The sequence below is a fragment of the Polypterus senegalus genome, chromosome 3 (genome assembly GCF_016835505.1).
Source record: "Polypterus senegalus isolate Bchr_013 chromosome 3, ASM1683550v1, whole genome shotgun sequence".
Lineage (NCBI taxonomy): Eukaryota > Metazoa > Chordata > Cladistia > Polypteriformes > Polypteridae > Polypterus > Polypterus senegalus.
In genome coordinates this window covers 107,818,388-107,845,321 of record NC_053156.1, presented here as the reverse complement: position 1 = coordinate 107,845,321, position 26,934 = coordinate 107,818,388, and the positions used below count along the sequence as shown (strand labels likewise).

General features: G+C 36.7%; 1 protein-coding gene across 4 annotated transcripts in view; it reads right to left on the bottom strand.

The window, feature by feature from the left end:
* The window catches only part of lca5 (lebercilin LCA5), a 142,376-nt gene that overhangs the window by 85,013 nt on the left and 30,429 nt on the right, over positions 1-26,934 (bottom strand). For all 4 annotated transcript variants that reach the window (XM_039747767.1, XM_039747768.1, XM_039747764.1 and 1 more), the window contains one exon: positions 9,146-9,681. In XM_039747767.1, the coding sequence (XP_039603701.1) occupies positions 9,146-9,681 (536 nt within the window). The remainder of the gene's footprint in view (positions 1-9,145; positions 9,682-26,934) is intronic.

Sequence of the window (26,934 nt, the reverse complement as noted above, 5' to 3'; positions counted from 1 at the left end):
TGGAAAGTGAATAAATCCGTTCCCAGACTCTAAACAATACCCATTTCGATAAACTAAGCAGCAAATACACATAATGTAAGGTAAAAATAACACAATTAAATGCCATAAATAGTAAACTAAAACATGAATACAATAAAATATGTAAATACTGTATAATAAAATGAAAACTGCCTTTACCGTACATGAGTGAGGAGTGGTGATGTCCAGTGTGGCTGATGGACAGGAAAAAAGGTTATTGTTTGGAAGTGGAGTCGCTTTCCATTAACATGCTTCACAAGTTCCTTTATCGCCTCAATCATCAATACTACAACTTCCTCTTAGGCTTTGTTGTTTCCACTCTCTTCTTGGATGCCATGGTAAATAGATTGGGGTTTTATATATATGTAAAAACACATACATAACGCAAAAGATGCTCTCACAGCGACACCGAGAGACAACCTGGGTGCACAACTGATGACATTTATGTCCACTGTGGTGCCACCTGTTGCTGCATTTTTTCACTGCGCATGTAGTTCCGAGTGTAGAAGCATCATTCAAATTCCAGATCAAATTTCACTCAAATATAGTGTTGGACTGTGGTGGGCTGGTGCCCTGCCCAAGGTTTGATCCTGCCTTGCGCCCTGTGTTGGCTGGGATTGGCTCCAGCAGACTCCCATGACCCGGTGTTAGGATATAGCGGGTTGGAAAATGACTGACGACTAACTAACTACAGTGTTTGAACACTGGAACGTTTGAAGTACGTGAACATGGGGTTTGTTATAGACAAACCATGCTTATCACAGACTTTGTATGTGCTTAAACAACAAATGGTAGCTTGGAGTAGCAAAGACTTAATGGACTACATAGAAGGGATCTTGGAAAGGGTCCCAGCTGGGGACTACATAGTTCTACTGGGTGACACCCATGTGGGTAATGATAAAGACACCTGGAGTGATTTAGAGGAATGGCCTGCATGATCTAAACCTGAGAACTGTTTTGTTATTGTTATTGAATCGATAATGTTAGACTAAATTAGAATGGGCATGTGGTTAATATAAATCAGATGTTCCACAATAATTTACTTTATAAACCCTATGCTGAAATTCCCACAAGATTATAAAATTCTCCACATTTCTTCTTACATTTGGGGAACCCCCGATGTCTGTTGCACATTAAAACTGAAGCTCTGCATTGCAGTTTGTTATTTATGAATGCCAATATTAGTTTTCTTAAATGACAGTTGAGTAACTATTTGATGCACATACCCCTATTTTAAAGCTGTTGCCTCTACAATATTAGTATTTATATAAACTGCTCAAAAAAATTAAAGGAACACTTTGAAAACACATCAGATCTCAATGGGAAAAAGAAATCCTTCTGGATATCTATACTGATATAGACTGGGTAATGTGTTAGGAACGAAAGGATGCCACATCGTTTGATGGAAATGAAAATGATCAACCTACAGAGCCCTGAATTCAAAGATGCCCCAAAAATCAGAGTGAAAAAATTATGTGGCAGGCTAGTCCATTTTGCCAAAATTTAATTGCAGCAACTCAAAATTGTACGCAGCACTTTGTATGACCCCTGTGTTCTTGTATACATGCCTGACAACATTGGTGCATGCTTCTAATGAGATGACAGATGGTGTTGTGGGGGATCTCCTCCCAGATCTGGACCAGGGCATCACTGAGCTCCTGGACAGTCTGAGGTGCAACCTGGTGGCATTGGATGGACCAAAACATAATGTCCCAGAGGTGTTCTATTGGATTTAAGTCAGGAAAGTGTGGTGGCCAGTCAATGGTATCAATTCCTTCATCCTCCAGGAACTGCCTGCATACTCTCACCACATGAGGCCAGGAATTGTCATGCACCAGGAGCCACTGTACCAGCATAGGGTCTGACAATGGGTCTAAGGATTTCATCCTGATACCTAATGGCAGCCAAGGTGCCTTTGTCAAGCCTGTAGCGGTCTGTGTGACCCTCCATGGATATGCCTCCCCAGACAATCATTAACCCGCCACCAAACTGCTCATGCTGAATAATGTTACAGCCAGCATAATGTTCTCCATGGCTTCTCCAGACCCTTTCACTTCTGTCACGTGCTCAGGGTGAACCTGCTCTCATCTGTAAAAAGCACAGGGCACCAGTGGTGCATCTGACAATTCTGGTATTCTATGGCGAATGCCAATCGAGCTGCATGCTGCTGGGCAGTGAGCTCAGGGCCCATTAGAGGACATGGGGCCCTTGGGTCACCCTCATGAAGTCTTTCTGGTTGTTTGGTCAGAGACATTCACACCAGTGGCCTGCTGGAGGTCATTTTGTAGGGCTCTGGCAGTGCTCATCCTGTTCCTCCTTGCCCAAAGGAGCAGATACTGGTCCTGCTGATGGGTTATGGACCTTCTATGGCCCTCTCCAGCTCTCCTAGAGTAACTGCTTGTCTCCTAGAATCTCCTCCATGCCCTTGAGACTGTGCAGGGAGACACAGCAAACCTTCTGGCAATGACACGTATTGATGTGCCATCCTGGAGAAGTTGGACTACCTGTGCAACCTCTGTAGGGTCCAGGTATCGCCTCATGCTACCAGTAGTGACACTGACTGTAGCCAAATGCAAAACTAGTGAAGAAACAGTCAGAAAAGATGAGGAGGGAAAAATGTCAGTGGCCTCCACCTGTTAAACCATTCCTGTTTTGGGGGTCATCTCATTGTTGCCCCTCTAGTGCATCTGTTGTTAATTTCATTAACACCACAGCAGCTGAAACTGATTAACAACCCCTTCTGCTACTTAACTGACCAGATTAATATCCCATAAGTTTCATTGACTTTATGCTATACTCTGATTAAAAAGTGTTCCTTTAATTCTTTTGAGCAGTATATTTAAAGGAACAATATTGTCCACTTGAACAATGGAGGCACTTTTAATAAAATGCTCTCGAACGGTATAACTGTATTTGCCGTGGAATCAAACAGGTATTGAGCATCATGAAATTTCACTGGTGTTAAAGGTATCAAATATAAAATTTCTGGCATTGGGACAATCCCATTCAAGTTAATGTTTGTTTTATAGAGTGTGGTAGATAGGGGGCGTTCTCGTTCCCTTGAACCCCTGTCCATGACTCCAGACACCAGGTAAAAGTCCAAGATTTGACTTTATTTAATCGCCACAGTGCACAAAGCACACTCTCCACCACAATACTCATATAATAACCACAATAAGTACAATAAACAATTCCTCCACTCCCAGACGCGTTGCCACTCTTCCACCCAGCTCAGCTCGCCGTCTGGGAGCTCCCACAGTCCTTTTATATACCCTGACCCGGAAGTGTTCCCAATCCCCAGTCCATGTGATCATGTATCACTTCCGGGTCAGGTAAAAGTTCTTTTCTTCACCCCGGAAGCCCGTCGCTCTTCCTTCGACGAACTTCCAGGTCATAGGGCACAAATAAGTCTTTGGTCCTTCCTGCAGCTCCCTCTTGCGGCCCCTATGGTATCCAGCAGGGTCTTGTATAAAAACTACATGTCACATTACTCCCTGCTGGTCTTTGGGGCACCTCCATACTGCAGGGAGGGCTCCATCTGGCGGCCTGGGGGTATTGGCCGGGATGACAAGCCGGCCACATCTCACAAGAGATATCTTTTGTAATATAAAAATCAGAAGATCTAGAAATAAAATTCTAACAAAATACAGATGAAAATGCAGCGATGGACAAAACAGGTTTGTGAATATTATTTTAGAAATGCACTGATAAAATATAAAGATGCTTTCAGTTCACAAAATTATTTTATAGAAATAACAGCAATATTTTTTTAATTAGTGTATTTCTTTTAAATTCTACTTGTTATGTTATTAATACACTAAATGTTACATTTTATTTGAAAAAAAATGTCTTTGGAGATATGAAAGCCCAAACTCCACACAGAAAACATGAATGGGCATGATTTGATAGATCCATGAAGCAATAGTGCTAATTACTGAGCTACTGTGCTGCCCTGAAAGTTTTGTTAATGTCCGAATCAATGTCTAAACCAATCATTGCCATTAATATTTTGGTTTATCAATAAATGTAATTTACTGTATTGTCAAGTTTCTTATCAACTCTGATCTGGTTTATCCAAATGTAAATTGATGGGAAAAACTGGATTATTTCCAAATTTACCTCAGTTTCCCTAGGTTTAGGTGTTAACATCAAGAGTTGAAGAAGCCCGAAAAACGTTGCGGTTTATGGTTTTGAAAAATTTGTTAATAAAGTATAAACACAGAAGAAAAAAAAACTACCTAAAAACAGGCAGTTACTTTGCATTGAAGTTTAAAAAACATGTTATAAATATGCCATATTATTGTCCTTCTTTGTAAATCTAAACTCAAAGAGTATTTTACATTCTGTGGAAACTTAAGAGTAACTGATTTGATCCTAGCTACCATCTTTTTCATAAACCTTTTTACATTCGTATTCTTGCAGTTCACAAATACCAAGTTTTACATAGTATTCCAGATTTTGAAGCAAGTACTTTTAAACTGTAAATTTCATTTTAATTGTGATTAATTTTTTATTCATTTTTAGATACACTGTATGTGTTATTATTAAGTGTTTAAGAAAACCATAACCTGGATGTTTGAAAAGGTAGTGATGAAATGGGACACTAAATATGAGTCTACATAACAAGCCATTTTTAATCTCAATTAAACTAAGGTAGACTCACTCACACAGACACTGGGTACAAAACGGTTTAGCTGTTTACTATAAAACTATAATACAAATCAATAATCAAAAAGATATAACAGCTTATGGGCATAAAAAAATGCTTTGTTAAAAACAGGCCATTCAGCAGAACAATAACCCTTCAATCTCTAGTGACCTAAATTTTGCAGAGCCATCAAGTTGAATGTCCTCAAAAGAAAAGCAAAACAAATGCATCCTACTCCTTACAAATAACCTGCCTTGATGTCTACTTAGCATAGTGTGCTTTGTATCTCATCATCCCATTTGCCTTTTTAAAGGCCTCTGTTCTCTCTCTGGATGTGGACAAGTGACAAGTCGACAACATCTCCTAAGCCCTCTTCATAAGTCATGCTTTGAAGTTTTGGACTCCTGGTTATGTAATTATCTTTAATAGTTTTTCCTTAAGTGTAAATAAAACATATGACTTATTTACATTAAATTTCAACAAGCTACTGGATGTACAGCAAAATATGTACTCTCAATACAAAATTTAAGCAATTTATGAACTAAGCTTTACTCAGCATCGTGCCACATGATTTGAAACTCTTTCAGACACTCTACACTGAAAAACTTAACCTGATGAGCTAAAGGTTTTCTCATCTGCAAAACCCCTCTCTGTAAAAATGTCGCATTTTTCATCATCTGTGTTTATTTAAATAGATAGAAGACACAATTTTGTTATTTTAGATGTGACCTCTGAAAAAGGAAATCATAATTTAAGATTTCAAAGTCCCACTATTCACTTGTTACTTGCTATTATGTTTAGAGATATGTGCTACAAAGGTGTAGAGGATAAGCCAGAAACAAGATATGTATATCTTGTATGTATATCTTATATGTATGTATATAAGATAAGTATATGTTATATGTTCAAACGAAAAGGAAAATAAAAAAGGAAAATGGATATACTTGGAATGCAGCTGTGATCACCACAAAATATAACCAAATAGCCAATACTTTAAGCAATCTAAACAAATATATTGAAACAAAATAACTAGACATACTAATTACAAAGAATTCTTATAAGATAGAAGTTTATATGACCTAGTAAAGTTGGACAAAAGATTACAGTATTAGAGAGCAATAAATAATCTTAAATCAAGATGATTTAATGTGGGCACTGGATTCAACCAAGCATACATCTTATGGTGTTCATGGGTTTAATGGACATGATGTCAGTCCAGTGACAGATCATATAAGAGATGACTAACCAGAGTCAAAAACCAGACAGTAAGAAAGTTAACAAACCGAAGGCAGAAATTGTAGTATAGAAACAGAGTAAAGTCAGACGAGAGAACAGCACTACATGAGAGCCAAAATAAAACATAAGACATGGGACATACAGTAAAGGGTTTAAACAAAGACAATAATTCATACTAGCTTTTATTTTTTAGGTTAAACCCACAAATGTGGATAAGAAGTGCCAAGACGTTGGCCTTAATATTGTTCTGGCAATAATGTCATGCATTGCTCATGCTTGGTCATACTGCCTAACAACTGCCTGGCAACCAAGCAAACACAAGTCATAAAACGACAGTGCCTCAATAAGTGTGAAGTGGCTTTGGAGAGGGTTAGCACCTCCAAGTCTGAAACCATTGTGTCCTCCAGCTTTACCCTTGCAGGTAAGGAATAAGGAACTGCTCCAAATGAAGCAGTTCAAATACTTTAGGATCATCTTTACAGATGAGGATTAAAGTGACAAATGCATTCAAAAACTTGAGGCATAATAAAAAGATACAGCATAAGTAACATAATTCTTGGTTACAATTACATTCATCTATCTAGGATAATTAAGTTTGGATAACAGTTGTCTCATGCGGCTGGGGGCTGAGCCCAGCCAGAGCGCCCTGGAGGACTGGAGGAGGGCTTGTGCCTCCTCCAGACCACGAGGGGGTGACCACCTTGGTTGTGTGGTGCCCTGGTGCCTGAAGAACCTTGGAGCCCAGCACTTCGGCCACACTCGGAGGTGCTGGGGGGAAGAAGAATGGGGACACCCGGAAGCAGCTGGAGCCCATCCGGGTTGGTATAAGGGGCCGCTTCCCTGCATTTGGTGTCAGAAGTCGGGTGGAAGAAGGATGGAGCTGGAGAGAGGGCTGGAGGCGGCCAGAAAGAGAGGCACAAAGGACTGTGAGGCCTGGACTTTGGGGGATCAGTGCGGGAGGCACTGGGACATGCACTTTTGAACATTGTAAATATTGTACAGAATAAACGTGTGTTGGGTGAAACAACGATGTCCGTCTGTCTGTGTCCAGGGCCTGTTCCACACAGTCTATTTTGATACTGCAATAGTTTTTAAACCCTACCAATTCCAATGAAGAATGGGTCATTAGAAGAATATTTGTTTATAACAAGCTGAGTGTATCAAGAGTAAGACAAGCACCAACCTGAAAAAAAAACACCAGTCCATTGCAAGGCACACATATGCTAACTCCAAAGTCACTAAAGCATGGTCACAGCACAGTCAATGGTGTAATTTCTGGTCACGTTCTCTTTCCCTAACATTTCTTCCTCCTTTCTCCTCTTCCCACCATTCCTCCCCTGCCAGTGCTGAACATTTATTTGTCTTTGATTGGTTTTACAGTATCAGAGTTTTCTTTGAAACATTTCTGTGTGTCTATAAACTTCAACTGTTTACTCATAACAATGTCAATTGCTTGTAGTTGTACTTAGTTGTACATTATTTTTCATTTTCTAACACTAACCTAATACATTTGCCTTTTTCAAGTGTGCATCTAGCTTACACACAGAGCTTTGCAATCTCATTTTACAAAACACATTTAGGAAAAGCCCTTCTTGAGAGTCTACTTAATTAAGATTTGTATCAGCTTCTTCTATATTTTTCCATTGCAGATGTACTATTGCCATTTTTTGGAAGACACGCAGACAGAAATGAAAGGTACTTCATCAAAGACAGAGAGACAGACAGGTAGATAGATATAAAATAGATAGACAGAAATATAGATAGTGTCACACACATGCGCATGGGAGGCGGCTAAAGGGCTCGAATGAGGGTATTTCCATGCCAAACCAGAGGACGGAGTGCATTAACCCTTTCTCTTCTTCTCCTGCAGACCATTCTCGGGAAATTCCGCCTGGCCCCGATGACATCACTTCCTCTGCCTCTCCTTAAATGCCACCATTTTCTACCTGTGCATCAGTTCCATTTTGAACTCCTAGTTGCTTTTCTGTATTTCAATGACCTACAATATACATATTGTCTACCACAAACCTTTTTGTGGCTCCTTGGTGTTGATGTTGTGACAATAGATAAAGTAAATGAAGAAAACGTAATGGGCTGCTATGATTAGTGTCATACCTGGGCATAACAAACTTACGGACACAAATATGAGGGCACAATATTCAGCCTTCAAGAAGATCTCAACATGCATTAAATAAATTTGCAGTAAAACATTTGACATTCACCATAACTAATAGTCTCAATCTACTGAGGTATCCATCCATCCATTTTCCAACCCGCTTAGGCCGAATACAGGGTCACGGGGGTCTGCTGGAGCCAATCCCAGCCAACACAGGGCACAAGGCAGGAACCAATCCTGGGCAGGGTGCCAACCCACCACAGCTACTGAGGTATGTTTATTTTTATTTTATGTATGTTTATTTTTCATCTAGATCTGCAACATTATTGAAAAAACAAGCAGCAAAAATGGGAAAGACAGTAATGTTGTTTAAGTAACCATATTAATGCCAGTAAAGCCTGTGGATGGGTTTAACAAAATCATATTTTCTTTGTAATACAAATTTCCTATGGTTCCTTTTACACAAGTTTATTTTCCTAATGTTTTAATAACTTTGTAAAAAATCTGCACTGTGTTAAATATTTCAATGGACTACAACTTTTGCACATGTCACAAGCAACATAATAAGAGTAGTAAATACTATGATGACATTTACAACATTTACTACAAAGTACTAGTCCACGTTACTAAATTTATAGTGTTATTTGCAACATGAAAAAACACCACCTTTGTTTTAATTTCACAATCTAATTAATATGATCAAAAGTGGAACTAAGGAGCAATCGGTTGAACATTCAATTACGCTAATGTTGTATTGCCAAATAAATTATGTACAAGAATGTATATAAATATCCTTGCTAGCACAACTGATTTGAATATTGTCGATACCTTCACTAAAATACTGTATAGAGAGGAGTAAGAAAAACCTTAACAGTGACTGACCGACAGATAGTCAAACGTAATTCATATAAACCAAGTCTGATCAAGCTATTTCAACTAACCTGTAATGGTGAAACATAATTATGCAATGGAAGCAAAGTTAAAGGTTGTTGAGGTAAACCAGCAGTGCTTTCTAATAGAGCAAGCTAGTCAAGTGCAGGAAACACTTTTCTTCACAATTCCTCGGATTAAATGAAAGATAATTGAGAATTTTAAATTTTTTCAAAAGGAAAGGCAAATTTTCTTACCTTGATCCTTCTTTCATACTCTTCTAATTTTTGCTCAGTCTGAGTCAGTTTACGGGCCAGTTCATCCCTCTCAGCCAGCTGTTTGTCTTCGGCTAGCTTGCGGAGTTTCTGCAGATTGGACTTTGTGCGATATAATTCCTCTTCTGCATCTTTTAGCCGCCTGTCAGTGGTACGCTCTCTTTCCTGTGATTTGCGCAATCGCTCCCTTAGACTACGCACCTCATTGTTATGGCGGGAAATAAGCTGGGAAATCTCATTCTCTGTGTCCTCAAATTTATTGAGAGCCTTTGTCTGACGGTACTGCAAACGCCTTAGAGCTCTATTCTCTTTCTGCTGCTCATCCAGGCGCTGCTGCAGCTCTGACAGCTCGTTTTTCAACTCATTGATCTTGAGCAACCTTGCTGACAGCATTCGCTTAGTCACCAGGTCCACATCTTTCACAGGAGGATCCTTATTTAAACTCTGAGAGCGGTAGCCCCACTTTTGGGGCCCCCCAGGTTTGCTTGACAAATTTTTTAAGCTGGTCTTTTTATGTCCTACAAAAAAAAAGGAAACAAGCAAATGTAACTAACAGTTTTATTACTAAAATATACATATATTTAAAAATAAAGGTCAAGCCTCCTCTCAACATATAAATATAAATTATAACATATATAAGAAAAAAATGTACCATAAAACAAAAGCAAGAGTAAATTAACACATCTGCAGCTTTCATACTTCTATTTTCAATCTGTCACCCTAAAACCCTTCTAAATATGAACTCTTCCTCAACATGAGCATTATTATTTAGGCAAGATGTTAAAGAATAAGTGTACTAGATGGTAACTGACTTCAAATACAGTATAGGTAGTCATTTGGTCCAAAGCAGTGCTAAGAAGAGACGAGGAAACAAAAGAACTGAAAAGATCATAAAAAAGCGGATGTAGTTAAGCACCAGCAACTTTAAATGAATAAAGGAAATTTCTGAGCAGCTCAGTATCTTATGTTTGCAGATGACAAAAATTAAAATTGTCAATAATTTGAGACTGGCATTTATATTTAACGGAAAAAGTAATCCAACCCTTCTTAAGGAGATTTCAGCAACTATAAACATATAAGAAGATGACTTTCAGTCTTAACTGTTTCAGACATAGTTGTACATACAATCACAGAATATAGCATTTGCCCTGAAGCCACCTAATATACCCTATACATGCCTTTAATTATTCCACCAGAAGGACAAATCTTCATTGATGACTTAAAGGATATAATAGTACATTTTTTAGACCAGCTAAATTAATGTCAATTTAGCATTAGTGGTTTGGATCAAAATCCACTGCCACTTCCCCAGCAGTTGAAATCTAGAGATTTAAATTCAAGTTCTACTGTAGAAGTTGGTTGTTCTATACAATCAGTCATACTAATGAATGTAGAATTGTTCACCTTTTTTTTTTCCCAAAGATGGGCCTAAATGTGTGCTATTTTCTTTTCGAGACTGAAAATAATAACAGAGAAAACCATCTGCATTAGAAGAACTTTGTGTGTCTACCAATGGACTTTTGCCTCACAAAACCACAGCCACAACAAAATGTGTATTTCTGGTTAATTGAGCATGAGAAAACTGGTCATAATGCAAATAACATAACAAATTCTAAATGTATTTCTGCATTATGATTGATTGAGTTTCCATGAGAAGTTACTGTGTTTTCTCACTTGTTTACATCAAAGTAAAATGAAATGATGATATTCACTCACAGATTCAACATGCAATATTTTATATAGATACTAATTAAGCAATGTACTTATTATTTTCAACTGGTAGTTTTATAATATATGACATTAATAACTAAATAATTAATATGAGGGTTTGTTTAAAGAGAGTTCTTTGAATGAACTATTATGAAGATTGGGGCTCTAAACTAAAAACTGTTTACTTGTCAAAAAATGAATCGATCAATGTATAATTTTTTTTTTACTCAGAAAAAATTTTGAAAAAACTCAAAAACAGCAAAGAATGAAAGAATAGTGGGCGACACCCAGGAGTTCCAGCGCTATTTGGACCTCAGAGGCATTTCCTGAATAGTGCCAGAAGTAGGTTCTGGCTATAATTTAAAAGCCTCTCCTGGACTCCAGACAGAGGAACATGGAGCTGGTGTTTGAGTAAGTAATGTATTTAACTCCTGCACCAACTGTGTGGAAGCTATCTAGCTAGCTAGCTTGCTTGCTATAGACAGACAAAGTAAATGATGAAAATGTAATGTAATGGGCTGCTATGATTAGTGTCATACCTGGGCATAAAAAACTTACAACATCAGCTTTTTAAGAAGATCTCAATATGCATTAAATAAAGTAGAACACTTGATATTCACCAGAACAAATATGTCTCCATCTGCTGAGATATGTTTACCTCTGGGCACCAACTTCATCAGGAGCATGCCTAGATGTTGTTGGGACTGCATACAGGCATGAGAGGGCCATCTCACACTGTTGAGTCATGTTATAAGTTGATGTTATGAAATTCATGCAAGTTGGATCAGGCTTTGATTTTCGGTGTGATGTTGAATCCAGCCCTCAAACGGCTGGTGATTTTGGTTTCCACTGTCTGTTATTACATCATTTTGTTCTCAACGAATTACACAGTATTAATCAGTATAGATTTTCCACTTGAATATTTAATTCATCATGATCCTATGTGTGATTTAAGTGTTCCCTTAATTTTATTTTTTTCATTTAATTTATGCAGTATATAGGTGAAAAGTCAATAATTTCTCAGAAGTAACAAGGGTCACTAAGGAGGTACTTGGTGACTTGAAAATTGTAGAGGAGTACAACTGCTTAGATTACATTTTTTGAAATCTAACAAATGGACGGAAACTTGAGTGCTTAAGGAAGTCGCCGAGTACACATATAAACCTTTGATGCATAGTTTTTGAAAATTCCTTCAGACTTGAGAAATCCCTAAAGACTAGAAACTAGCAAATATTATCCCATTGTATAAAATGTGTGATCAAGCTGATCTAAGTAACTATTTGCCAGTAAGCTTAACATGCATCACAGGTATATTAAAGGAAACATTATCAGAGCTGATCAGCACATGTCAAGAACAGGTGTATTTGCAAATAGTCAGCTTGGATTTATACAGGGAAGGTCATGTTTCACTATTACAGTCGACCCTTGACATACGACCGGCCTGACATACGAACAACTTGATTTACGACCAATATTTTTGTTTTGATTTACGACCAACATCTTGCGTTACGACCCGAATGCGGTCACGTATATCCGCTTGTGCAATTGTAAACAAACAGCCGAGACGTTAAGTAAGCGTCAGTCGGAGCCCAGATACATGTGTTTGTGGACGTAATTTTGGTCAGTGTAGTGATTTATCTATATATATAATTCACTAAGACCATGGCAAGCAAGACGCATAATTGTTAAGGAAAGAAGAGAAGGTAACAAAGGTAAAGAAAGCGATCACAATCGAAAAGAAGAAGGAAATTATGCGGAAATATGAGAGTGGTGTTCATGTGAACGATCCCGCTAATACCGTATTTACTCATGTACCACGCACCCTCGTGTAAGACGCGCACCCTAATTTTTACAAAGAAAACTGCGAAAAAAGTTTTGCCCTGTGTACGATGCGTGTTGTGATTGTATAGGAAGCGTTTAGAGAGAGAGCGAGCACTGTTGTACGAGTGCGCAAGCAAGCAAGCGAGAGAGAGCGCAAGTAGGCAAGCAAGCAAGAGAGCGCGCACGGGTGGGCGAGCAAGAGAGAGCGCGCGAGTGGGTAAGCAAGCGAGCGAGTGCGAGTGGGTGAGCAAGCGAGCGAGAGAGAGAGCACGAGCAAGCAAGAGAGAGAGAGAGAGCGCGAGTGGGCGAGTGACAGAGAGCGTGAGTGCGCGAGCAAGCCCAAGCAGAAGAAGTTTCCTCGTGTATGACGCACACCTGATTTTCTAATGCTAATTTTTGGGAAATAAATACGGTATGTACAGCATGTCGAAATCCACCATCTCGATAATTTTATAAAGAAAAGATTTGCATAAGGAGGCTCCTTCTAAGCAATAACCACCTACCGTTTCATTCTCCTCCTCCTCCTCCCTTCCTGCAGCCCAAAGATGTTAAATTAAATGGCGAGTACAGTATGAAATTGTTGTTTCTGGTAGGCTAGGCACTTTTTAGTTAGTACATTAGAAAAATTATTGGTGTTTTGGTAAATTATGCACATTATACAACCCTTTTTTATGAAAAGTTTAAGTAAGTGTTGCAGTGGGAGGTTCGGAACGCATTATGGGTATTTCCATTATTTCTTATGGGAAAAATAGTCTTGACTTACAACCAGCCCTCGAACGAATTGAGTTCGTAAGTCAAGGGTCCACTGTATGTTGGAATTCTATGAGGAAGCAACAAAAACCATATGCTGCATATATTGTGCATATATTATTCTTCTTAATTTCCAGAAGGTTTTTGATAAGATACCACATGAAAGGTTATCTCTCTATTAAAAAAAAATCCTGGGAGGGAGATGAGACGTAATCTTCTCGGAAGACAATTTGACGTCCCGCGAGAGACACTTTTAACATCACAGGATACAAGGCAGTGAGACAACATTTAAAACAAGTTCACGGACATCTAACCAAGCAGTTGTTGGAATGCTTTTGGCAGACAGACATCATGTGCTCCCAGCTCTTAAAACAACGACAAGCAACAAGCAGAACATGCAGCTTGCCAGCATCAGCAAGCCAGCAGATGATCCGACCGCTTCTTAGCATTCAGCTGCACACCCCCTTCACAACACAAGCAGCGTTATACATCCTGCAAGAAAGACTGGACCTCGCCTGGGGCCGGAAATAAAGGACAAGTATTGTTTTTACAAAAGTTTTAAAGTAAAAGTGAAAATAATGCATATGTAAAAATTCCCATGAAAATAATCTCTTTAAATTGTATATCCTGTAAACCAAACCTAGATGTGGGCGAGTGAAGCGAGCAGGGGGCAGAGCCCCCTAGTTAATCAAACTAAAAAGTTAACATTCAAAGAATAGTGTGTAGGTGGGTACATAATTGTCTCAAGCACAGAAAGCAAAGGGACATTTTTCAGAATTACATGATGGAAAAAGTGGTATTAATAGAGATCAGTGCTGGGGCAGTGCTCTTTCCTACATTCACAATCTACAGTACATTAGAATATAAACAACAAGTTGGTCAATATAGCAGATGATACCACTCTAGGGTGAAGGGTACATAATACGAAATTAGCTTAATTAATGCAGATAGTTTTGGACAGCATACAGGTTAGGCAAATTTGTGGTAGATTAGGTTTTATGCAAGTAAACGTAAAGTATTACATGTAGGAAGTAGAAATGTTGGATTTGAATATGCAATGGTAAATTTAAAACCTGAAAGAACACCTTATGACAAGAATCTGGAAGTTATAAAGGAGTTGTCCCTATCAACACACAGTTTACCGAAGCGACAGAAGTGATCAAGAGGGCTTGTACAATTTTAGCTTATATATTACAATGTGCAGTGTACAAATCAAAACAGTATATTGCACTGGTGAGACCTCAGTAAAAGACACAGCAGTACTATGGAAGACCAGAGCAGAAGCTGGTTCCGAGACTGATAGATAAGAGCTTTGAGGAGAGACTAAAGGAGCTGAACCTTTTCAGTTTAGAGGTGACAGATTGAAGTATATAATACAATGAAGGGAAACAGTAGAATGGATCCAAGGTGTCACTGTAAAATACATTTTTCAATCAGAACACTGGGACACAGTTGGAAACTTGTTATGGGCAAATGTCACACAAATGTTAGAAGGTTTTTCTTCACACAAAGATATGCAGACACAAAAATACCATGAAGTGTGATAGACAGTAACACACTTTGTGCAGCTTTAAATCTAAACTTGATGTTATTTTGGAGAATCTAGGTGAATAGGATTGGTGAGCTTATTGACTCTGTTCTCATCACAATTGTTCTAATATTCTAATGTTCAACTGGTTTAAAGAATAAAGGCCAGGTTTGTATGAGGGAGGCTGGAAAGTGGGCTAAACCATGTAGATAGGATAGTACTTTAATCCACAAAGGGAAATTCACTTGTCAAAGCGGCAACATGGAATATAAAACACTATAAAACAAAAAAGTTTAAACAAAAAAGTATACATAATATGATGATAACATAATAAAAGAAGTATTTTCCCTATGCCAATGTGTCTATTATTAAAGACTACTTTAAAGATAGACATAGTAACAGGAAGCATTATACAGTCTGCTGCTACAGGCAAAAAAAAAAACCTCCCCTGTAATGCCTCTAAACACAAAAGGTGGAATCAGCCAATGACCCAGAACTTCCTACAAAACATGTCTTGGAGAGGATGAGCAACATTATTCATAATGACCTTTAATTTTGCCATTATATACACTTTTCTGCAATACGGTGGAACTCTTTTTGACAAGTTTATCCAGGCATTTATTTGGCATTTCGTGAGCTGGTTCTGTTCTCCAGGCAGAATTCAACACAAAAAAATACACTGCTCACGATGTGCATACACACATTAAAGGATCGAAGATTTCTCAGGAGAAAACAGCTATTTTAGTTCCTTTTGCGTAACATGTCTATGTTATCCACCCAAACCATTCTACTGTTCAGACTGACTTCCAGGTAGGCATAGGTCTCGACCATATTATGGTGACTGATCTTATAACTAATTTTTAACTTTTACAGTTTTAATTCTAGCCAATTGTCCCTGTAGTAACTAGGGTCAGGTTTGTTTGATGCTCTGTGCTTCCCTGTGTTATCATCATTCTTGTTATTTTATTGTGAAAGTAGGTCGTAAGAGCACAGAACATACCCAGGCTGTTCTAAACACTATAATGTCACCAAGTCTAAAGTTCCAGTAGTCTCATCTGTGTACAAGTCATTGCAACCACCAATTAATCATCAAATGCACCACTCAAAGGTATGGAAACAATTTCTTAATAATGAAGACAGTAAACACTGTACCAAGTAATCGCCTTCCATACTCTGTATATTAAAAGTACATGAATCTAAATCAAACATACAAATAATAATAATGTATGTGTGTGTGATGTTCAAAAGAGCTAATTAATGTATGTGTATATGATATTCAAGAGTTTATAATGCAACAGAAGTAAAAAGAACTGTAATAAGGACAAAAATTCATATCAATAAAAGGAATGTGTACAGTTAGTTAATAAAGAAAATCTGCAAAGGTATGTAAAGAAGTGAAACGTGCACAGAGAAAACTGGTATTATATCCTGAAATTTGTATTAAAAAAAACAGCATTTGAAACTGTGATACTGTCTTTATTATGGATGGACATATTAGATAAAACAATGATCACATTCTGATCAATAAGGATACACTCACACACATAGTCATACTATTTGTAGTGGGCCAGATGACAGTCTGTAATTAATTGAACAAGCAAATGTGAGAAGTGGGAGACAACTGGTGTACTCATAGAATATTCAAGCAGGCAAATACGTACAATATTAAATAGAGTGCCAGGAACTAATCCAAGGCCCAAAAGATGTCAAGTAGAAATGCTAGCCACTATGCCACTGTTGCTTTCCTTAGTCAACAGTACCTTGAAAATGAGCAAATAAGCAATACAGTACTTTTATTATCAATACAGTTAGCATAAGTACCAGATACAGATCAATTTTAAAAGTGATACAATGGTGCCATCATAGCAACATTCTACTGCTCAGTATAAGGTCTTAACAGACAAAATAAACAAAAATGGTTTATTTATTAAAACAGCAAGAAAATCAGCTCAAGGAAAAGATAAGCAAAGGGGGAACCCAAGTAGCATATAAATCTTGGAAAACAACAGCTTCTTTAGGCCTAACTACACACAATGTGTTCATCACTGTCTTGCTGGTGGGGTGACTTGCCCATCTGTCAACTAATAAAGTACACAAATGTTGTGCCATAATCACTGTTGCATTACACTTATATCAAACTGATATATATTACAAAATATATATATGTATATATTTCAGTTACTGCGCACAATATTATGTATAATATTTTTCTTTCATAGGTGATATTTCCTTTTTATTTACATTAAATGTCCTTTGCTACAGCTGTAAAGAATTGGCTAATGTCATCATTTACACTTAGACAAATGACTCAGTTAAGAAAGCAGTGAAATGGCATAACTATTGAAATGGAATTCTTTTTTGGTGTGGATTTCTAAGAGATCAAATGTCAATGTTATGGGAACTTGGTTACAATGTAAATTAAAGAGCATTTGTATATTTCAAGAAAAATGCTTCATTATTCAAGTTGTACTTTATGTAAAAAGCAAAAATAATACAATGCAAAGTCTGTGTCTTATCAGCTAGAGGCCTTTTCCAGATTCAATCTTTGAAACACTTTGACTCGTAAAAAAAGGTTATGGTAAAACCATTAGTTGTAAAATTTGCATGAATGTCAAGTATTGCATATGCTACAGTTTTTAAAAGCTCCCTCCCTTACTTTTATTCCATAAAATAATGGCACAGGGAAATAAGGAAGAGATTCCTTATACTATCTCACAGAATATCATTTTATGTCTAAATATGTCCTCTTATATAATTTGCATACAAATTTGTACTTAAAAAAATAAAAACATAATCATATTAATGAATCTCATTTAGCTTATTTAGTAAATATCTAACTAAAAAAGCCCAGGCTGATAAGACACATTGGAGTGACATAAATCACACTGTGACAGACAGACAGACATATATAAATAAATAAATATTCAATAGCACACATGTTTATTAATGTAATGTGGGTTTTACAATATTATTTGATTTTTTCAAATAATAAGGAGAACAAGGAGAATGCTGCAGTCATTATGGCTTGAAGCCTGTTTTTGATTAATACACCTTCCCTGGGGAGCTTTATTCACAAATAAGTAAAAAAAAATCTCTGATTCCCAACACTAATAAAGACTGCTGTGAAAAGGAGTAATATTTCAAGTAAGCCCATGGTCCACATTAACATAAATTTAGCATATGGATACCCAGCATTCTCTGCTCATCTTTTCTTTCCAACACTTCTGGGCAGTTTCCATTAAAAGACACAGCAAGCAAGAAGCATAGGAGGATGTATGACAAAATCCAAACCTAGGTGTTGGGACAATAGTTCAAAAGGAGCAAACTTGTGTTCACTAAATTAAAAGCAAAATGAATAACTTCTCACCCAGCCATGAATTTCCTGAATTCAATTATTTTGCAACTTGAAATGAAAACACAACACATGTGAAACATACACAATCACACAAATTTAATTCAGTTCAAAACTTCTACACAATAAGAACATTAAAAGAAATAAGGCTTAGAAATACCTTTTCTTACTATGAAAATATACTAGTATAAGCTTACAGAATAAACAAATTACGACTTAGAAAATATTAAATGTGTTAAGTACTAGGGTGTTGAACTGTGTTAGCCATTATGGATGTATATATATATATATATACACACATATATACACACACACACACACACACACACACACACACACTCTATCTGAACCCTATTTTTAAATTAGAAAGTTGCAGAGATTTAGAATCAGTTCCAGAATAATGAGGCATAAGACTTGTACCTAGCCTGGATGGGAAGCCCGTCCACCCCATGGCCCACTCATACCCATGCTATCTCCAATTTAGAATTGCCAATTTACCCAACATTCATGTCTTTAGGATGGAGAAGCAACCTGGTCTACCTGGAGAAGGCCCATGCAGTCACAGCAGGAACGTCCCAGCTCCAGACCAACAGTGTCCAGGCCAGTTTAAACTCAGGTCTCTGAAATTGTGAGTAGCACTGTGCCATTATTATTAATACTTTTTAAACTAATGTATAAGTTAAAATGTATCTCCTCACCTCACTCTCTGACATTAAGGACTGGCATGAGATTATAGCTGCTTAGATTTTTCTAGAGTTCTGAGACCAGTGAAAGTTTTAGGGGGGTCAAACTATTTACTATTGTACAAAGTAACAAAAGCAACGTTTAAATATAACCCCTTCTACTTTGGTTAGCTATGTTAATATACCTTTTGTTACTCTGGTTTTAATAAATGTAACTATAAAACAATTGTTTTAGCAGAAAGTTTTCTCATTATTCCCCTGCTTTCAAACATGGTACAATGCCATTCCCAATTAAGGAAGTGCAATATGCTATTCGAACAGTAAGCATTAAATGTGGAGTTAATGCACAGCAATATATAATGGCCAACTAATATTACACATGCTTTAATTACCACAGAATATCATGCTTATTAGTATTTTTATTTTTTACACTATAAATAAGTCATAAGTTTATAACTTAGGCTTTAAAGCATAGAATGAACAATGCACAGTGTCAGTCCTCCACTAATATACTACCAAATATTTGCACCAATGATAATTTAAACAGTCTACATTCAGTAAGATTAGAAGGGATATTGTGCTCTGCTATCAGCCCTATCACTTCCTATCAAACCTGATTGTAGAAAACAAATATCACCTTTCTGGCATCAGAGAGACAATTTGTATCAAAATGGTACTTTTATTATGACAAATAAACAGGGAAATTTTAAACTACAAAAAAAAGACAGAAAAAGCAAATTATGCTGCCTACCTGTGCTTTCCTAATACAGAAAGTTCCATTTTCAAAGAATCACAAAAGCTTTCACTTTCCATGTTCTATCTTTCTGTCCATCAGTCTGACTCACTCTCTCTCTCTCTCTCCTGAAAATTAACTTCTTCCTTCTACCAGAAAAGTTTTTCACTCTCTTTTCACAACTCTAGATTCAATTCTTTCTCTTTCAATTCTTTCTCTAGGATAAGAAGGAATACACAGCAGTGAAGTTCAATAGATACTTAATGGGTCATTGTAGTCTGTGTATTAAAAAAGCATTGTAGTCATATACTGTGAAATACTATTATTTCATACACAACATATACAGTAGATATTTAAATTCTGCTGACAGCATTATTATATACTGCTTGCTTTACCTACTTATTGTACAGTCTTGCTTTTTGTTTTTATTATTACACTGGGTAAGAAAGTATTTTTGAGAAACATTGTAAAAGTTCTTTGTTCCCAGATATTTTTAGCAACAGAGTATCAAGCTCCTATTAAAACACTAATTGATTAACTGCTGTAGTAAAACATCATTATCTTAACTTATGAAATGCGTTACCAAACCCTGCCATGTGAGAATCCATCAACCACACCTCTAGACAAACAGAATCACTATAAGTGCTCATATATTCAACCCTAAGACTTTTCAACTGCAGCTCTCAACAACTTTCCACCCTCCAAATTTTTCTGCACACTAATGGCATCACCCTAGACAAGATAACAGCACCTCTATTCAGTGAGAGAAAGAAAGACAAAAAGTCCAAACCACCATGGTGACATTCACCCTGACAATACACATTTGGGGTCACATGGCAAAGCCCTATGTGGGCTGCATACCGAATAATTATTTAACACAAGCTAATTATAAAGTTATTATTGCTGTCACGGTTATTTTTGTTGTTGTAATGGCTTTAAGGCAGTGCATTAAGCAGAACATTGTTTCCACAGTGCATTTCCCATCACTGGTCTATTTACACTGCTTATGCTCCCAGCTGGACACAGAAATCTTTACACTACATCCGATGGGAACTTATGGCCAAGCCCTGGAATACATTTGGTGTCAGGATTGACACTCTAGTCACTGTAAAAAAAAAAACCTCACACTGTTCCACTCTGTTGAGACTAGTAAGGTGCTGAGGTATCACCTATTGCACACCTGCACTCGAGTCCTAATTTGGGATCCTAAGGTGGTTCGTCGTGTGGTGGGTGTGGCAACACACTATATCAGTGCATGCTACCAGCATTGCTGGAATAAATTCAGGGGAAAAGAGCAGCAGGGCCATCAAACTGTACATCACCTTTTGCAAAACTTGCTGCATCCCTTAGTTGTCTTCTCAGTCACAATCTGTAGGTGGGAGAAGTAAAACCCTCTCAACGGTCTCATTCTTAAATGGCAAACAGGCCCTACATTACCCAGCTAGGAACCTGGTAATTTCATCAGTCAGACTGGAGGTCTTGTGGCATCTTGCTAGCCCTCCACATACTAAATCCCAGTCACCCAACACCACTAAATAAACCAGTAAAGCTGTCTCCGTCCTAGCATCCTGGCCCAATCCCTCCAACTGCCGCTTTCTACCTCTCTCTTTAGTACATTATTATCTCATACCATTTCATTTGGCATCATCCAAGACTACCACAATTCATCTTGTCACACTGGTAAGATTGATGCTATCTACTTGCTATTATCTTTTTTTGTGAAGGATTTCATCTGACTGCAGACATTCCGGTGGTGTCCTCCTTGCCCTTAAATGTTTGGCATTTGAGTACTCCTTGAAAACTACTTCTATTTAATTAAACTGATTTAGGCAAAAGGAAGATATGACAAACAAACAAACAAACATAGTATTCTATAGGCATGCTTATATCCACTGAAATCTCAGTCTTGCCTACCTGGCAAGTTACTACAAAGCAGTGATCCATTCAATAGAGTGGAAAATTATCTAAGACACTGTGTCAGATCAAGGGTATTCAAATATATTTGACCTGGAGCTAGGTTCTTACAGAGCAAATAGTACTTATTCTGGTGTCATTATTTTTCAAAAAGTCAAGCTTAATAAGTTCATTTTGTCATGAAAAACCACAGTGGTTATACCCCATCATGAACCTTAACTGATAAGCCAAGAGGTAACATTCAGCATTCACGCTGCATGTTAGCAAGCAAAACTGTCTCTTGTCAAAATATCTTAAGAGGAAAACTGATAAAGAGAATCATCATTTCAATGATGAATGGACCTTTATTTAAGATTCTGAAAATGCTCAGCCAGTGTATCTGATCTGCAACAAAACAATTGCCATCATAATATGGTCCAATTTGATACACCACAATCTTCAGAAAAATTTTCAAGGAATCTTATCCACCACAGACTAGAGGCACAGGAAAATGGAAGCCTTTAAAGCAAGTGACTATCAAAGCAGAAAGTAGCCTTTAACTAACTTAACAAAAATTAGAAAAAGGTGCTCCCCTACAAATTACATGGATACTGGCTAGGCATAATAAAGCCTGATGCAGAGGTTTTACAAATAGTGTGTTAATAGGCATTTTGTCTAAACTTGCTAATGATAAATCAAAGGATAAATTATTGAATATTTGGAACTAGCAACTTTCTCACCTGCACCTGCTGCACAGTATGTTCCTGTATGGGCAGAGAATATACAATGCTGGGTGACTGATGGTATCAGTCTGGCTGATCATGTATCCCTAACCATTGATGTATTGACAGACAAAACAGATGTAGCACAACTGCACATTCATGTTCAACATTTCAATGAAGCAGAATTTACGCAGGAACAGCAAGCACATGCTGGGGGCTGAGAGTGCCTAACCAATGGCTTCTTTGTCTTTAAGTGTCATTTGTGCCCCTTGCTTTCTAAATGGAACATCCCATTAGCCCTCACCTTTAAGGACCAATTTTATAATTGAAACAAAAAATATGGAGTGATTATTTATCTTGTTGAGAACTATAAGGCACAAAATCTAAAACTGAAGCAGCGTAAGTGAAGTGAATTATTTAATTCTCTAATGAATTCTCTACTGCACCTTGCATTACTTGTTAACATGAATTCTCATCCTTTCAAACTCTCCGTACCCAATTATATAGATGCCTAAAGTTTAGAGATTCTGCATAATTGTAATACAACTAAAATGGTAACTGGCACTGATTATATAGATTCCTGAAGTGTAGAAATTCTACATAATTGTAATACAACTGAAATGGTAACTGGCGCCAAGAAGAAACTCTGTAAGTGGTGTCTGAAATTCTGAGGGAGCAGTGATATCCCTATTGAAATGGAGCCATTCCAACTACCCTTGTGAAATTTTACTTTCAATCTAAGTAAACACTACAGTAACAATGAATGTTTCTTACTAATATTGGGTACTATAAAATGTTTACATAATTAATTAATATTTTATTATGCTATGAATAGCCTCTGCTCAAACAAAATACAATATTATCACATCTTTGGCTTCCTTTCTTAACAGATTCAATTTATTGGGACAGGTGTGGTGAATGAAGGACCAACACAAAAGCAAGCAATGTCAACAGCCCTCTGAAGCACCATTTATTATCTCTTTACAGATTAACGCCAGCAGACAGCCTCAGGAGATACACTGTGAAGTACTCTTCACGTGAATCACCTTCTTTGTGGATTTTTCTCACCATGTTGCCTGACCATGTTATTTTATAGTCCAACCTACAGACCCAAGCTGTTCACTGCAACTAATTTTTTACCATGGGAATTTTTTTTGCCAATGGAAAGACACCTAAAATACTGTGAGATTTTAAATCAAGGTTTGAAAAGATTCTGTGTTCATATTAGACAGCCTCGCACAGGCTTATATTGTAGAATGCCCAAGAGCAGATGTGGGCCAGTTGGCCTAGGTTTCCAGAACTCTATGTCTGTTACAACTAACCATAGATTGTCTAAAGGTTTATCTTCTCACAAATGCTACACATTGGAGTTTTTGTCTTCCTTTCCTTCAGAGTCAACTGGCCAGAGGTCAATGATAATGATGATATTATATTAGTTTCCATTCATGTTATTCAGTTTGTAACTGCTCTGTTTTACTGTTTGTTTCAATAATTCTGTACCTTTATGTTTGTGAATTATGCATTAGTCATTGGTACAGCTGTAATTACCTTTTACCTATTAATTTATTTCATACAGTACCCTGAGCGTGTACTCAATAAGCAGTGACATACAAGAATAAACTAAGTGTTACTGAATTAATCTGTGCGGAATTTATTAAGAAAAGTAAGTAAAGTGTTAAAAAAATCCTTTATTGCAAAACTGAGGGGGCAGAACAGTTCAGTCGAGGTAGTGATGACTCCTTTTAAACAAACTTTTTCTAATCACCTTGCACTTGACTAGCCACTAATTGATGAACCCTGTGTTTTAGATTGTTAGTTCAAATTATTCAATAAGACTGCTGCTTGTACCCATGAAGCATAATAATACGATGTTCACTAGAACTTTCCTGCTATCAACATTGGTTTAGATTTTAAACAGACATTGTGAATACATTGATTATCCTAAAGTTGTACTTGAAGGATTCTGGAAAGTAACTGTACATTGGCACAGGTCTCTTGGAAAAGAAAATCAATTTTTAAATTCATTGTTTTTAAGAAGTTAAGATTTTAGGCATTTTAAAGTTGTTGATTAAGGGCTTTCTTTTTAAGGCTTTGGTACTGAAATAAGCCAAACACTCCATTAGGCATGTGCCTGTTTTTAACCCTTATATCTACACATCATATTCCTAAAGACAATCATTTTATGTTACACGTCATTCTGTTCTGAGACACCTGTTTAGATATACTGTATTATGGAAAATCATCAAGTCAAAACTGGTTACAAGTCAAATGACTTTCACGTATATACTTTTTAAAAAGAGACTTTTAGTTACTCTAAACACTACAAATAAATACACAATTAGCAACAATGGATATCGCCAACACACTGCAGTGATCATAAAATGTGCAACACTTCCTAAACTGTATCCCTATCAATGTCGGTCAGATCCAGTATGTTTGCCTGTAATAGCTACAGTAGGTGGCATTTCTTTTCAACAAAGAAAATATGACAGTCCATCTTTGCACTTACATGTGTTCGCCCTTTCGATACATTTAATTCAATCACATCGAACAACTGCAGACATTTTTTCTGGGGATATAGTTATTGTTCCATTAAACTTGTAGACACAGATCTAAAATGGAAATATTTGAATAATGTGCTGCAAGACCTTACCATGTGACTTGTGCTCATAACCTTCTAGCCACAGATCAAGCGTATTCTAAAAATATACAATTGACTCTCAAACCAGCATGTATACTATTATCTATTACCATTTTACCAGCACTATCCTAAAAACACTATCTGTTCTAACCTTTCCCCACTGTTGCTCTTTTAAGTAATTAACTAGGTTTTCTGTATTTTGGCACTGTCTAAATATATGTTTTTGCAGAACAGTGCTTCCCATTATTAATAAAATAAAAATTTTGTTATATGCAACTGTAGTGTTATTTGGATAGAGTTTCGATACATTTTCAAAATACACCTGAAGTCATTGTTTTGCACTTTGGGATTTTTACATTCAGAAGTAACAAACTGCATGAACTTATGATTGCTTTTTTTTTTTTAATTAAGCCATGTGGCACATTGCCTTTCATGATCATTTTACTATCCCTGTGGTCATTTCTGTCCTTCATTAGCATATTTACCATCATTTTCATCACCTCCTTCCAGGGAAAATCACATCAGCAGTTAGCAGGGAATGCAAATTGTGCTACTGAAACATACAGTATTTATCATTCTTTCGTAACTAGTTCTAGCATGTTTCCATATAGTGTGGAGCCACAATACATTAATTTTGCTCCAAACATCCTTTATAATGTAGCATTTGTTTTTTTTTACATTGTAGTCAAACGTAACACTAGACATGGTTTCTTGTTAATGACACTGAAAATGAATTCATTATGAATTTTTTTTGGGTTTGTCATCAGGTATCCTATATCTTACTACAAACTGTAATATTAAATACTAGCATTAATTACATAAATGATTTACTATTCAAATACTAGTCCAATTTAAAATTATCCTTTAACCGTATCACTTCTTGGCACATGGATTGAATTTGTGATACATAGAGAAAATTCAGAACATCATATTTAGAATATACTATAAACTATATTCAGTAATTAATCTGGATATCAAATGCATTTTCTTGGAGCTATTTCTTTGGACCTGTTTGTGCCACATTAGCCAGAGTCATTGAGCTGAACTAATTGATATAGCTGTAAGAGCGAAATACCAGCCAACAGGAAAACCTGGTAAAGCAATGGCTCAAACACTCCTACATGAAGTAGGTTAAGGTGCCCTGCTTGAGTTAAACTTCTATGTGGAGAAATTCAGTTGTCTAAGACAATATAACAAAGGGACCTTTGTCTAAACCCAGAGTCTTTATCAGCTACTAAATTCATCCTTGTACCCCCTCACTTCCACTTTTCTTCTGATTTATTGGCATTTTTATTTTGTACCCAGTTTTGCTTTAATTTGTTCTTGCTATTTGCAATCTGTGACTTCAGTAATTGATAAGTAGAATTGTGTAACAGTAATTGTTTACCCTAATTTTCTTGATTTATTTTAAATACTCTTTAGTAAGAGTAACCCATTTAAAATGGACCACTTCCTTCATGAATGGGGAAACGGACAACCTGCAAGAGAAATCCATCCAATTAATGTCATGGTTTTACTACTATTTTTACAGAGTATTTTTAGGTATGGATATAACAATGGGTAACTTTTTTCTCCTTTAACACTGATTGAAGAACTTAATTTGTTAATCAACATTTAAAAAAAAATCAAGTGAAAATGCCTGTAACTCCAAACACTATTTGTTTAAAGTATTCCATAGCAAAATGTCAAGTGATTAGATAAAATCTAAAGAATAATGTAATCATGCATTCAGTAACAATCAATGAATTAATTTACCACATATTCAGTTGATTAAAGTATCTGACATGACAAAGAAAAGTTAGATATGTTTGGAGAAAATGCATTAAAAACCATCCCATGCATCAAATAAAGCTCATCAATATAACATTCAAAATAATGACAGTAATAATAATATGAAATGGTAATGTTTATATGTAAAATGTTACATCAAAGCTTCAT